The sequence below is a fragment of the Pogoniulus pusillus genome, chromosome 31 (assembly GCF_015220805.1).
Source record: "Pogoniulus pusillus isolate bPogPus1 chromosome 31, bPogPus1.pri, whole genome shotgun sequence".
NCBI classification, from domain to species: Eukaryota; Metazoa; Chordata; class Aves; order Piciformes; family Lybiidae; genus Pogoniulus; species Pogoniulus pusillus.
Genome location: NC_087294.1, coordinates 5,031,654 through 5,044,904, shown reverse-complemented (window position 1 = coordinate 5,044,904; position 13,251 = coordinate 5,031,654). Strand labels below are relative to the sequence as shown.

At 44.0% G+C, this 13,251-nt stretch overlaps 2 protein-coding genes across 6 annotated transcripts in view; one reads left to right on the top strand and one right to left on the bottom strand.

Annotated features, from left to right (window-relative positions):
- SYTL3 (synaptotagmin like 3) overlaps positions 1–3,249 on the bottom strand; it is a 41,776-nt gene extending 38,527 nt beyond the window's left edge. For all 5 annotated transcript variants that reach the window (XR_010307928.1, XR_010307929.1, XM_064169099.1 and 2 more), the window contains exon 1: positions 2,882–3,249. The gene's annotated coding sequence lies outside the window, so the exon portion shown is untranslated. The remainder of the gene's footprint in view (positions 1–2,881) is intronic.
- A 3,551-nt stretch (positions 3,250–6,800) lies between these two features.
- Positions 6,801–12,263, top strand: DYNLT1 (dynein light chain Tctex-type 1). The gene is made up of 5 exons (XM_064169349.1): positions 6,801–6,995; positions 9,299–9,340; positions 11,203–11,326; positions 11,510–11,587; positions 11,847–12,263. Exons 1-5 carry the CDS (start codon positions 6,969–6,971, stop codon positions 11,915–11,917), a joined length of 342 nt encoding a protein of 113 aa, XP_064025419.1. The 5' UTR covers positions 6,801–6,968; the 3' UTR covers positions 11,918–12,263.
- Positions 12,264–13,251: the final 988 nt, after the last annotated feature.

Sequence of the window (13,251 nt, the reverse complement as noted above, 5' to 3'; positions counted from 1 at the left end):
AACTATCTGCATTACTGGGTCATTAACTGAAAATACTGTGGGCTTAAGTTTAAAAACAACCAACCAACCAAAAACAAACACCAAAAGTTCAGGTATACAGTGACAATTCATTTTTGTCAGTGTAGGGAATTCATTCACATATAGCTTGCTTCAATCGAGTTACTTAACTCCCTACATAAAAATGCAAGAGGTGATAATCTGTGCTTATAAACCATTCAATTCTTTTATGAAACCCTTCAACAGACACCAAAAAAGACAAAGTGCTTTGCAGAAGTAGCATTAACAAAGAAAGGGGAAAAAAATGGTTTCCTGTGGAAACAAAAGAGACGAGAGATAGACTTAATCATGGTTTATTTCCTTACCAAATGCAATTTCACAGGAAATGACTCAGTTGAAAGTAAAAAACCTGAGCAACTTTTTAACATGACATATGTCATTTTCAAAGGCTGCTGTATCCTTTGCCTGCTTTTATATTTTACTTCCAGAAGACCTGTGAGAATTAATGAGCATGTTTAGAGCCTTCAATTCTATTTCAGTCAAAGCAACCTGAAAAAGCTGTTGTTACAAACTTGGGGACTTCTGCATCACAGAGGATACCAAAACAGCCATTACAGCATAAGTTACATTTTCCATAAGCTCCTAGGATTGCCAAAGGCTAGCATATCTACAACAGCATCAAAAAGTCCTGCTCAAGCACCAGTAAAAGCTAGCAAATTCATGATGGCTATTATTGGGAGGATGCAACAAAACAGCTCCAGTGATTGTAAAGAAAATGCATTCATGTTTTACAGAGACAGAATCTGCCAGAGTAAAACAGCTACCGAGTTAACACCTGCAGTTAAGCAAGCACAGAAACAGATGTCATGCAGTAACTCCTTTAAAACAGGACTACCTCCTTTCTTCACTGAAGAGCACAAAGTTTTCCACATCATAGGCCTGTTTCAGGAAATAGGTTTTCAGATGTATGAAAAATACTGAGGGTGTACAGAGATATTTAGAGAAGCACAGAATTACTGGGGCTTAAATTATGATTTCAGCTATTTGAGCTTGCACAAATGTAAATAGTGTGAGGAAAGGGACAGTTTAGAGCCTTTCTTTGTTTCTACATTTTCTTGCTCAGGGCTATTCTCTCAACAGGTTCTGCCCTAGTGAGGGCAGGATTCTTCCTAAGGCCATTCAACCTTAGCTTGTCAGTGCTACTGCAAACACTGGCATCAAAACCAGTGGGTCTATTGCTACAATTCATACCCTATTCACAGCAACAAATGATAAGGACTGAATCCAATGCCAGCAGCAGACTGTGAACAGGGACTAGGATTGCGAGACTGGGATCATATTCTGGCATGAATTAGCAAAACAAATTACTGCAGAACAAAGTGCCAGGGGCCCTATGTTCTGCAGTATGCAGAAAGGGAAAAAGCCACTGTGGCTCTCTCAGTGCTGGGCAAGACCATTGCATTCGGCAGAGAATAAAGCTTAAAATGCATCATGTAGCCAGCAGGTCTATTAATATTGCACCTGGACATTCCCACAGCTTCATGAAGATTTAAACTCTGACAAATGCTGTGTTCTGTCAATTCTTCATCCACATTTAAAGATAACTCAAAATCTAGGTTAATGGTAAGATAGCTTTAAGAACAGACATTGTACCTCCCAAAGTGGGAGATAATCCTTGTGCCACACAACAGAGCTGAACTCAAAATCATTTCACAGAAGTGTTCAAACCGAACTGAAAAGCTCTCTGCCATTATAAAAGAGCAGCCCTTCTAACACTAACACTGTCTGCATCGGACTGTGTTTTGGGAGCAGTAATGAAGAAGTGGAGTTTTCAGTAGTGACTCTTCTTCACAGGAAAAAACAAGTCTTAAAAACCTTCAGAGATGCCCTCCTTTCGGGTTTACTCACTGATGCCAGATAGCTAGCTGGTTTACTGTCAGCTAACCTCAAAGCCAAGGATACTCTACGTAAAACTAAAATCAACAGCAAACTCTTTAGTAAATACCATGACACTGCTCCCTTTTTCAGTATAAAGCTCATGTAAAATACTTTGTTCAAACTTTGTCCAGCGTCAGGCACCTTGCAGCTAGCTTTTAGAAAAGAGAGTGGATGAGCAACATGGTCCACACACACACTGCAATATCAGAAGACCATGATTTTTTCTTTTCTATCAAGATACAATATTATGTAGCTACACTACTAAAGATCAATGAAAAGGCTACCTAAGAGCAGATTGTCTGCAAAAGGTATCTTACTTTACATTTTTGCATTTAGAAATGCGTGACTTAGGAAGCTTTTTCTCAAAGCAATTTTGCATGTAGCATATTACTGATCTCTTTTTAGATCCTTAAGCATCAGCAAAATAATGACAATTAAAAACTGATCTTCTAAAGCCACAGCCATCAATGACTTCAGCTAATTGGATTATTTAATCCATTAACCTAGAAGATAGATACAATATATCAGTAGCTAGGATGCAGAGTAGGAAGGTTCAGTGTAAAAACTTATCACAATAGCTACTGTAATTTATGGCTATTTTCTATTCTGAGGAGGTAAATCCATACATTTATTCTTAGATAAGAGCATAAAAGTGTTATTTTATACTGCCTGGCTGCAATAGTTTAATTTTCACATCACTGCACACACACAAATCACTTTTAAATTCTCTGATAATGCTTTACCAAACTTATACCTTGTGATTTCAACAGCATCCCATTTTTAAAGTAAAAAATGGTAAAATACAACAAAATCAACAAGGCAAATACTTGAGTTCCAGTTGTAGTCTTTCCACAAAGTCTTTGCAGTTTAAAACCCACCATCCCAGTAAGTAAAACGCACCCCCTTGTGCAATGTCATGAAGAATAGATTAAAATGATGTACTTACCCTTCCAGCAGCCACCAAAGAAAGAAGTGTGGCAGTTAACTGCTTTCAAGAGATGAGTAGCACTCGTATTATTTATTTATTTTTCCTTAAACAAAACTGGTGGCTGTTCTCCACCCCCTTTCCTTCCCTTTAGGCACCAAAATTAGACAGAAGTGTACAGAAGAACATCCTCAGAACAGCTAAGAACAAACCCACTCAAAAAAGAACTCCAGTGTTACAGCGGCTTTTGCCAAGACTATGGTTTTGTTGACAGCAATTAGCAATCAAAGAGAAGTTACTCTAACATTAAAACCATTGATTTTCTAACATTAAAGAGATAATTCAGTACAAGAGCCTATAAAAGCTGACTGATACCATCTAAAACATGCTCAGCCTCCAAACCACACACAGGAAGAGAAGGGGTTTTGACTTCTACATACTTCTTTTCTTTTTCTTATACTACAGATGTGAAAATGCTACTACCCTCAATGTCCCCAGGACTCCACTTGTATTATCACAGTATCACAGTATCATCAGGGTTGGAAGAGACCTCACAGATCATCAAGTCCAACCCTTTACCAGTTATTTCCTGCAAACATAACAGTTTTCTAACTAGGTCTGAGTAACAGAGCAATTAGCATAGTTAAAGTTCAAAATAATTCCTTTCTTATGCATCTGCAAAAAGAAGAAAAATATTTTACCTCACAGCTGGAAATCTGATGTCAAATAACAATTAAAATGCTATTTCCATTGGGTATCCCAATTCAATCTATTACACAACCAACTGGGAGTAATGAAGTTCAAAACTGAAGGCAGGCTGAAAGTATTTGGGCTGCTCAGCCCGGAGATGAGAAGGCTCCTGAGAGGTTTTACAGCTACATTTCAGCATCTGAAGGGGACCTACAAGAAGGCTTGTAGTGATAGGATGAGGGGCAGTGGTTTTAAACTGGAGCAGGGTAGATTTAGGTTGGCATAAGGAGGAATTTCTTTACAATGAATGACAGTGGAAGAAGATGCTCAGGAATGTTGCTGAGGCCAAATTCCTGGAGACATTCAAGATCAGACTTTATGTGGCCCTGGGCAGCCCGATCTAGTTGAAGGTGCCCCTGCTCACCACACAGGGGATGGACAAGATGACTCAATCCAATCTGTGAATATTGCATCCAAATTATTTCAAAGACAGAAAAAGAGAGGCTGTTCTTGCAGGTTGATTGCCTTGCTTGTTCCTGGGTCTACCAGATAAGCTACAAACAATGTAGAAGCCCTTGTTAGTGTTTAGAGTGGTTTCAGAAGCACTGGGTTTAGATTAAACAAAGCATGGCAATTCTAGTCATATGGCAAAATTAAACATCCCACCATTTTATAACCTAAGTTAATAGGTTTGAACACTTCCACCTCTGTATGTCAAGTTTAATCACTTACTTTGATGTAACATTAAAGCAAAAGCAACTTTGAGTTTGGGCACAAAGCTGAGCCCAACAGAGAATATTTGGATGGTTTTGGATGGTCATTTCAGGTAAAACTTTAACTAAAATAGAAGACCATAAATAATCTGGGGGTTGTAGCTATGTATGGTAACAGACTTGTAGTATCTGAAAGCTGGGATGAGTTAAAATAGCCTTACTGCCATCTTACCCCTAATATTTAACCAAAGTTTTAATTGTCACACTTTGCTTTTGTTGCATTTCCCCCCCTCACTCCTGGATGTGGAAAACTGGCTCAGTATTTTATATGCATGAAGAATATAACCAAGCCACACCATTTTATTCTTTCGTCTAAACAAGCACCACTTCCTCAGCCTTCCCAAAGGCCTCTATTTTTGTCTCCACTTCATGACCATCAGGAGCAGCAAGTGCAGGGATCAGAGTGAAGCTGAGGGTGAGCTAGCAGTCAGCCAAAGCACTGCTGTATCCCAGTGGGGCAGGAAGAAGTGGTGCTGCCCACAGGGTGCCCACACAGTCCCCAAGTGAGAGGACCAGTCAAAGTCATCTTTTTTTTCAGGAGGCTGGGTTGTACATTTGACTGGAGACAAAACCAAACAGCAGGCCAAAGCCCACCCCAGAGACAGCCCTGGAGCAGAATGCATGCAGATGAAGGCCACAGCTGAGTTTGTGCACTTGGGCCCTGAAAGCCATAACTGAAGTTCTTCACAGAGAGAGTGATTTGCTGCTGGAATGGGCTGCCCAAGGGGGTGGTGGGGTCACCATCCCTGGAGGTGTTCAAGCAAAGCCTGGATGAGACACTTAGTGCCATGGTCTAGTTGACTGGCTAGGGCTGGGTGCTAGGTTGGACTGGATGATCTTGGAGTTCTCTTCCAACCTGTTTGATTCTATGATTCTCAGAATACACCACCTACAGCTGGACACAGTGTGCTCCTTGTGAGGTTTTACTGTACAAAGTGCAGTAGGAGTGATGCTTCCCTTGTCCTGCAAGCAATACCTCTATGTACACATCCCAGTACAGCATCTCCCTTGTTTTTACTGCACCATATGGCAAACAGCAGCAAATCATAACGCACCTCCCTACTCCCTTGTCTTTAGAACAGATATCAGCAGGCTGGTCCTGCCCTGTCTTCATTTCTAGAGCTGGTTATTCCTGTCTCAGTTCATCCAGGCCACTACGCACCTGAACAGAACCTTCCACCCTTCAGAGTTCTCAGAAGTCAGCACCATCAGCAATTTGGACCACCTGTAAACACTGCATACACACACCCACAAACCCCACAAGCTGTGAAATGCACACCCTTCCATTTCATTGTCCATATTCTGATTCTGACTGACAACAGTAAGTGGCTCTGATTAGAACTGTAAGAATTTACACATTCTTCATGTCTTTTCCTGTTCTGCTTCTCCTGGGCATGCACTATGGCCTTCTTTCCAGATATTTCCAGAAATAAGATCCAGTTGTGAATCTCCTCCATCCCAGAATCACAGAATTAATCAGGCTGGGAAAAAACCTCTAGGATCATCAACTCCAGCCTACACCTAACCCTTCTAATTAACTAAACCATGGCACTAAGTGCCTCATTCAGCCTCCTTTTAAACACCTCCAGGGATGGCGACTCCACCACCTCCCTGGGCAGCCCATTCCAATGCAAATCACTCCTTCGGTGAAGGATTTCTTCCTAACGTCCAGCCTAAACGTGCCCTGGTGCAGTCTGAGACTGTCCTCCCGTTCTGTGCCTGGCAGAAGAGACCAACCCCCGCCTGGCTGCAGCCTCGCTTCAGGCAGTTGTACACAGCAATGGCGTCTCACCTGAGCCTCCTCTGCTGCAGGCTGCACACCCCCAGCTCCCTCAGCCGCTCCTCACAGGGCTGTGCTCCAGGCCCCTCACCAGCCTTGCTGCCCTTCTCTGGACACATTCCAGCACCTCAATATCTGTCTTCAATTGAGGGGCCCCGAACTGGACACAGCACCCAAGGTGCGTCTGAATGCCTTCCCTGGTGCTGCTGCCACGCTACTCCCGGTACAGGCCAGGACGCCACCTGGGCACACTGCTGGCTCAGGCGCAGTCGCCTGTCTGAGGGCAGGGCCCCTCGGACCCACGTCTCTGCGCACGCCCGCTCAACTCAACAAGCTAATGCAGTGGAAAACACAGCTGGGACAAGCTACCCTCTCTCTCATCCCCCGGCTTAGGGGCATTCACACCGCCGTATCAGCCCCACTGCCGCCTCAAGCAGCGCCTCCTCCCTCGCTCCCGCACTGCCGCACCGAACCCGCGCCACCTCGGCGGGCACTGGGCGGACCGGCCCCGGCTGCTGCAGCCACGGCGGCGCACCCCGCCGCTAGCGCACCCCGCCGCTAGCGCCCGAGACGCGCGGAGCTGCACTGCGCATGGGCGCAGAGGCCGCTGGGGGGGCGCAGGGCTGCGCAGCTGCGCTGCCGCCTCTCGAGCCGGGAGGCGCAGGGCTGCGCGGAAGGCGGACACAGCAGGGCGCAGGCGCCGGAAGGTGTCGGTGGTCGGGCGCCGCCGCCCGCGGGCCTCACTGCGCAGTCGCCGCCAGGCTGCTGGAGCTGGGGCGCGGCGTAGTGCGGGCAGCAGCCGGCGCGCAGGGCGGCGGCCGTGAGGGGCGGTGACGGGGTGTGGAGTGAGGGCTGCACCGGGAAGATGGACGACTTCCAGTCGGGGGAGGAGGTAACGGGCCGGGGCGGCGGCGGCAGGAGCAGTGCACCTTCGGGGCTGCGGGCTGGCGGAGAGTCTTAGGCGATACGTGTTCTCCCCCGGCCCCACCCTTGGGTCTGCCCCGGCGAGCCTGGAGCCGTCGGTAGTCTCGCCCGCCGCCGCGCCGTCCGCACCCCTGCCGCTCTCTGGCGGGGCGGCGCTGGGCGGCGGTGCTGTCTGAGGCGCGCGTCCCGGGCAACGGCTGGAGACAGGCCCAGGCTTTGTTCCTGCCGCCCAAGCGCTCGGGGCTGCAGCCTCCCGGGGCGGGCTGGTGGGAGCGGAGCTGGCTACTGGCCGTGCTGATTCCGGGGGTTCGCCGGACGCCTCTTCCTTGGCGTCAGTTCATGCCTGTCTCCCCCGAAAGCTGCCGCTGCGAATCACTGAGGAAATGCTGCAGGAGTGTCTTGGCTTCTGGCTTCACCAGCAGCACCACGCAGCGCGCTGTGGCAGAAGGGTTAGGTTGCCCCGTTTAGATCGGTCTTACAGGCGCAGTAATTAGACATTATACCCTATTAAGGAATATACAGACCTGACAAGGGGAGGGCTTTTATCATGTGAAGTGACTACTCAGCAAGGTTTTGCAGAGGGACATTTTCTCTGAGCTGTGACAGTTCATAAACGGCAGCGCTGTGACTTGGTCAGACAATGGCAGAGCAGTGTTGGGAGTGGAAGTCTGTCAGGCTTGGGCTGTTCTGACAGCCTTGACCGGTTCGCTATTGTTACCCATTAGCAGGTATGTTAACGAAAGAAATATTCTTAACATACTTGATCGTCGTTCTGACAGCTGTTTAAAACCCCCCAACGCTCTCAGAACTGCTAAAATACAATACTGCCTCGCAGGTTGCATCTGTTGCCTGGGAGCACTCCCTTTAAACAAGCCATCTGAAACACTGCATCTGCTTTCCTTGTTCCAGAGCAGTAGTACAGGCAAGCCATAACATTTCTGACTTTTCCCCCATTGTTTTGTGAATACAGTAAGTGTTTATATTGCCTTAGTGAAAGGTGGGTTAGCAGTGCTGTATTATTACAGCATAAAGCTGGATAGCAGAACTTTATGTTCTATCATGCATCTAAACCCCTATGCACTGTCATCCTAAAAAAGGTCAAGCACTAACAGCAGTTCTAGAGCAAGTTCTTGAATCTATCACTGGCTCTTTCCCACTTGTTTCTATATGAATTTGATATATTAATACCTTTGAGAACTTGGGTTCAGTTTACTTTGGTGAGCCATATTTATGCTCTCTTAAAGGCATCTCTGAGCAGAGTTCTAGACTTTGTGATGAAAATCCATATATAGTTTATCATGCCTGACAGCATGCTTCATGTCTGCCAGCACGCCTGGCAAGTATATTCTTCACTTAGGCTCCATAGGAAAGGATACTTTGATAATTACAGCTTTTAATTGATTAAAACCAGTGGCACATCTTAAATGTGAGTACCTGTAAAATTCACTACCATGCAGACAACTGAGGTGGATGGCTTGCTGTGCAGGATCCCACCTGTCTCTGCCCTCTGGCCGGGGGTGCTGGGCTCTTGCCAGCACTGGTGGCAGCTTGTTTGAACCACCTGACATGGGAGGCAACAGTAGCTGAGGGATTAAAACAGGAAAATATACTAACCATACAAGTAAGCCAGTAGTAAGTAAGTAAGATTAGTAAAATGTTGGGGCCTTCTCTCCCCTGATTCCCTATCTGTCATCTGTGCTCCCAGGAGCCTGAGAGAAGACTGAAGGTGGTGGGAAGTCCAGCAAGCTATAATTCCATTTTGATGTCTAAGAAGCATTTTTCTCCCTATCCTCAGCTGAGACTGTCAGGAAAGCTTTTCCATGAGCTGTGATTTGGTGTTCTGTCTGCATCAGTGCCCTGGAGATGTCAGTTTCATTTAACCCTAAGCCGTGTCTGCACACTGAGGTTTTTTCTGCCACCCCACTGCACAGTGTGGCTATTAATGCTCATTGTGAAATGGAAACATATGTGTACAGAACTGCTACATAAATTATTTCACAACCTTTCAAGTTAAATTTTTAATACTTTGACCTAGGAAGCCAGCCAGTGTCAGTTATCTTTTTGTTACTTTGCTAAGAATATTAACTTGACTGGGTTCAGGTAGCCAAGAGTACATATGAGCAATTAAAGGAAGACTTGGTATCTTCTGTCTTTGAAGACATCTGACAAGCATAAATTAAGGCTCTAGTGCATGTTCTTAAGAAAGCTTGAACTCTGTAAACAGAAGAATGTATCCACTGATTACTTAAAATTCTACCTTTTTTTTTTTAGCCTTCCTTTGTTGTTGATGAAGTTAGTGGCATCATTAAAGAGGTAAACTGACATTTTCATGTCTTTGATGTGATGGTATCTTGTATGATGTTTGCTAAAAGACATAAAAGAAAATCTGATAACTGATATGGAATAGATTTATAGATAGGCTTCTATCAAAGTATAGGTTATTGCTGATTTAACCAATTAAGTGGAAAATGTACCCAGCTGTAGTTGTGGGATGAGCCCTGTGGAAAAGGACTTGGAGATGCTGGACATGAGCAGACTGTGTGTTTGCAGCCCAGCAGGCGAATCACATCCTGGGCTGCATCAAAAGATGTGTTGCCAGCAGATCCAGAGAGGTGATTCTGCCACTTTGCTCTACTCCAGTGAGACCTCACCTGAAGTACTGCATCCAGCTCTGGAGCCTTCAATATAGGAGAGACATGGACCTGATGGACCAGGTCCAGAGAGAGGAGGGCCATGAAAATGATCAGGAGGTTGGAGCACCTGTGCTATCAAGACAGGCTGAGGGAGCTGGGGTTGTTCATTTTGGAGAAGAGAAGGCTCTGGGGACACCTAATAGCAGCTTCCCAGTATTTGAAGGGGGCCTACAAGCAGGCTGGAGAGAGACTGTTTACAAAGGCCAGTACACAGTTACAGGACACAAGAGGCAATAGCTCCAAACTAGAGGAGAGCAGATTTAGATTGGATGTTAGGAACAGATTCTTTACTATGAGGGTGGTGGAACACTGGAACAGGTTGCCTGGGGAGGTGGTTGAGGCCCCATCCCTGGAGATACTCAAAGTGAGCCTTGCCAGGGCTCTGAGCAACCCGATCTGGTTGAAGATGCCCCTGCTTACTGCAGGGTGTATGTTGGACTAAATGACCTTCGGAGGTCCCTTCCAGTGGAGACCATTCTGTGGTTCTCTGTAATACAAATCCAAAAGATAATGAAAAGAGTTTCACATGCCTCTGTATAGTTGCAATGTATCCCTGTTAAAATGTCTAGGGGAATGTTTATGGGTTTATGTTTCACCTTACAGAGATTTTGCATTTAAGTAATGTATAGAAGGTAGGTTGTTTTTTATAGGCTGCCTGCATATGTTTCTGTTCTCTTTGGAGATGCTGTCCCTTCAAAAGGAGTTGTTGCTCATTTGAAATGATTAACTCTTCTTGTTGATGTCTAGAACATTTCCAGAGGGAGTTATTTTTTGTGTCCAGAGTTATTCTTGTAAACTAGTGCAGTCTTTTTCTTGTTGCAAAACCACTGTTTTGCTCAGATTCAGTACATCGAATACATTTGCTTTAATACATGTCCTGTCTCTTCTGGATCTGAAATAATTTTCTGCTTGTTTTTTATACAGTTTCTGTGTAAGGAAAAAAAATCTATCAGCAGAAAGCATGCAGATTTATTTATGTCTTAAAGAGGAAAATATCCTCATAAGTAACATGAAGCCTTTGGCCAAATAATCCATTTAACTGGCAACTACATGGATGTTTTGGGAGTTTGTTTCCCAAAAATGATTTTACTGAAAATCCTTCAGTTTGTTTCCATAGAATAATGTGTTTCAATTAGCCATTGTTGTACTTTTTCAGTCTCTTCAGGACTGTGTAAATAAAAACACCTTTCATGACTCTGGCTTCAGAACATTGAGACGGGAATTAGAAATGATCAGAGCACCACAAAATGAAGAGAGGATGGAATCTGTGATAATATTCCTTGTGCCTAGTTCACACTCTGACCTGCAAGCTTTTTAGTAATTGAAAACCCTTCCACCAGTCAGTATGGACAACCAGGATTTAGGATTTTTTTTCCTGTGGGTATGAGGTCTCATCTTTAGTGCTCCATGTAGGAGTGGGTAAATGGATGCCTTGTAGATTCCACAACAGTGCAGCTTATTTTACATGTTTGTCATCAACAGGCCATAGAAAGTGCAATAGCTGGCAACGCTTACCAGCACAGCAAAGTCAACCAGTGGACAACAAGTGTGGTGGAACAAACTTTAAGCCAGCTCACAAAGTTGGGGAAACCTTTCAAGTATATTGGTGAGCTCAACTTTCTCTTTTCTGTTAAAGCTGACATAACTGATGGGTGAGTGAAGATCTTGCCAAGAACCATGTCTGTAAACTACTCATGTATGTATGTGTATATATACTCATGTATATATGTGTATACCATGCTAAGCAAAAATGTTAGTGATGAATTAACAAAAGCTTCTTTACTAACAGTGACTTGTGTGATTATGCAGAAGAATGGTGCTGGGCTACATACAGCAAGCTCTTGCTTCTGGGACAACTCCAGTGATGGTAAGGAACAGAACTGTTGGATTTTTCAACTTGCAGCTTTAATGCTAGTCCCCCTTAAGGCTAGCTAGTTCTGGAATGATAGCATACTGTTTGGTAGTTTCTCTATTTGGTTGTGATGATAACTCTGCTGCATATGAAATGTGTAGCTAGTGTGAAAGATTGATTCTTAATGTCAGCTGTTACAAATACACATATAAGGGTGTGCTTCTAATCACTGTAACTTTCTTCTGTCTCTGAAACCCTTTTTTTGTATTTGTAGGAACCTGCACTGTGAGATGGGAGAATAAGACCATGTACTGTATTGTCAGTGCCTTTGGACTTGCAATATAATTGCCTTGAAATCATTCACCCTTCTCTTTTCTACTCCAGCAGTTGATTCCATCTCTACACAGACTGTGAATACAACTGAACACCTTCTGGTTTTAATGTACTTTTAAACTTTTAAGAGGTAGAAATGTGAAAACATGCTGTTACGTAGTTCATGTTTGTACTTAGTATTGTATCAGTGTTGCCATACTGTCTTAACACTTCCAGGACTTCTCTTCAAGGTGCTAATGCTGAAATCTGCTGCAGTATGAACACTTTCTATAGATTTCTTTTTTAAGACCAATATAAACGAGACACTGACTTTCATACTTTGTACTTTTGGTTAGCATTAAATTATTGAAATTCATAACCAGTGTTGTGATTCATTTAAATGTAACTCTTGTTATTTTCAGGTCTCTTCTAGGCAGCTGAAGGGCATAACAGAGCACTCTGTGATTTTGCCAAAGTCACTATAAAATTGCAAGAAAATGAGATTGTGATTTTGCCAAAGTCACTATAAAATTGCAAGAAAATGAGATTATGTTTATCAGAAAGTAACTTGGCAGCATTTTTGGGACCTGTTTATTTAAGGCATAGAGCGATAACATAACTATCTTCATGGAATAAAACCAGATAAGCCTTTTCACATTCTAGATGTGTTGAGCAAGCTGTACACAGCTCATCATTCACCCAGTTACGTGTGTTAGGTAGGTCTTGAACTTACCTGCTCTCTTCTACGATGGTTCTGCTGGTAGTGAGTATGATGAGTTCTGATAGTGGAACAGGAAGGGGAAAATCTGCTGCAGGTCTACGTGTCTGAAGTAAGTCTCCTGCCTTCAAGAGTAGAGCTGCAGAGGAGTAACAAGTAAAACAAGTTTTCAGCATGGGTAATTTTTTTTTCAGTTTATCATTAATTAAAGAAATGGGAAGCACACACTGAAATTCAGACTACCTCTGTGAACTGCCAAACTGCCTTTAAGCAGTAGCTCACTGTTAGTGATGGTGAAACAATTACTGGCAAAACAAGTCTGGGAGAGTATTCCTGGGATAGAATCAGTCTGAGTTATCTGAATTTGCTTGTATTTAGGAAACCCTGTTGACTGATTTCAGAATGTGTCTCAACTAAAACAGTTTAGAATGAGGTGACTGCTGATAGAACAGGATCTTTCCACAGTCTGAAAATAGTGAACAATCAAATGGCAGAGTCTTTGTTTTCCATAGTGCTGGGTACACAAAGGTTTTACTCTGTGTCCAAACAGATTGTAGAGAAAACAGTGCTAGCCAGGTCCCAACTGCCTTCCTGTCCATTGTCAGTAAGGCAAAAGAAGCTGTTGATCAGCAGATCTGGGTCTGGTACA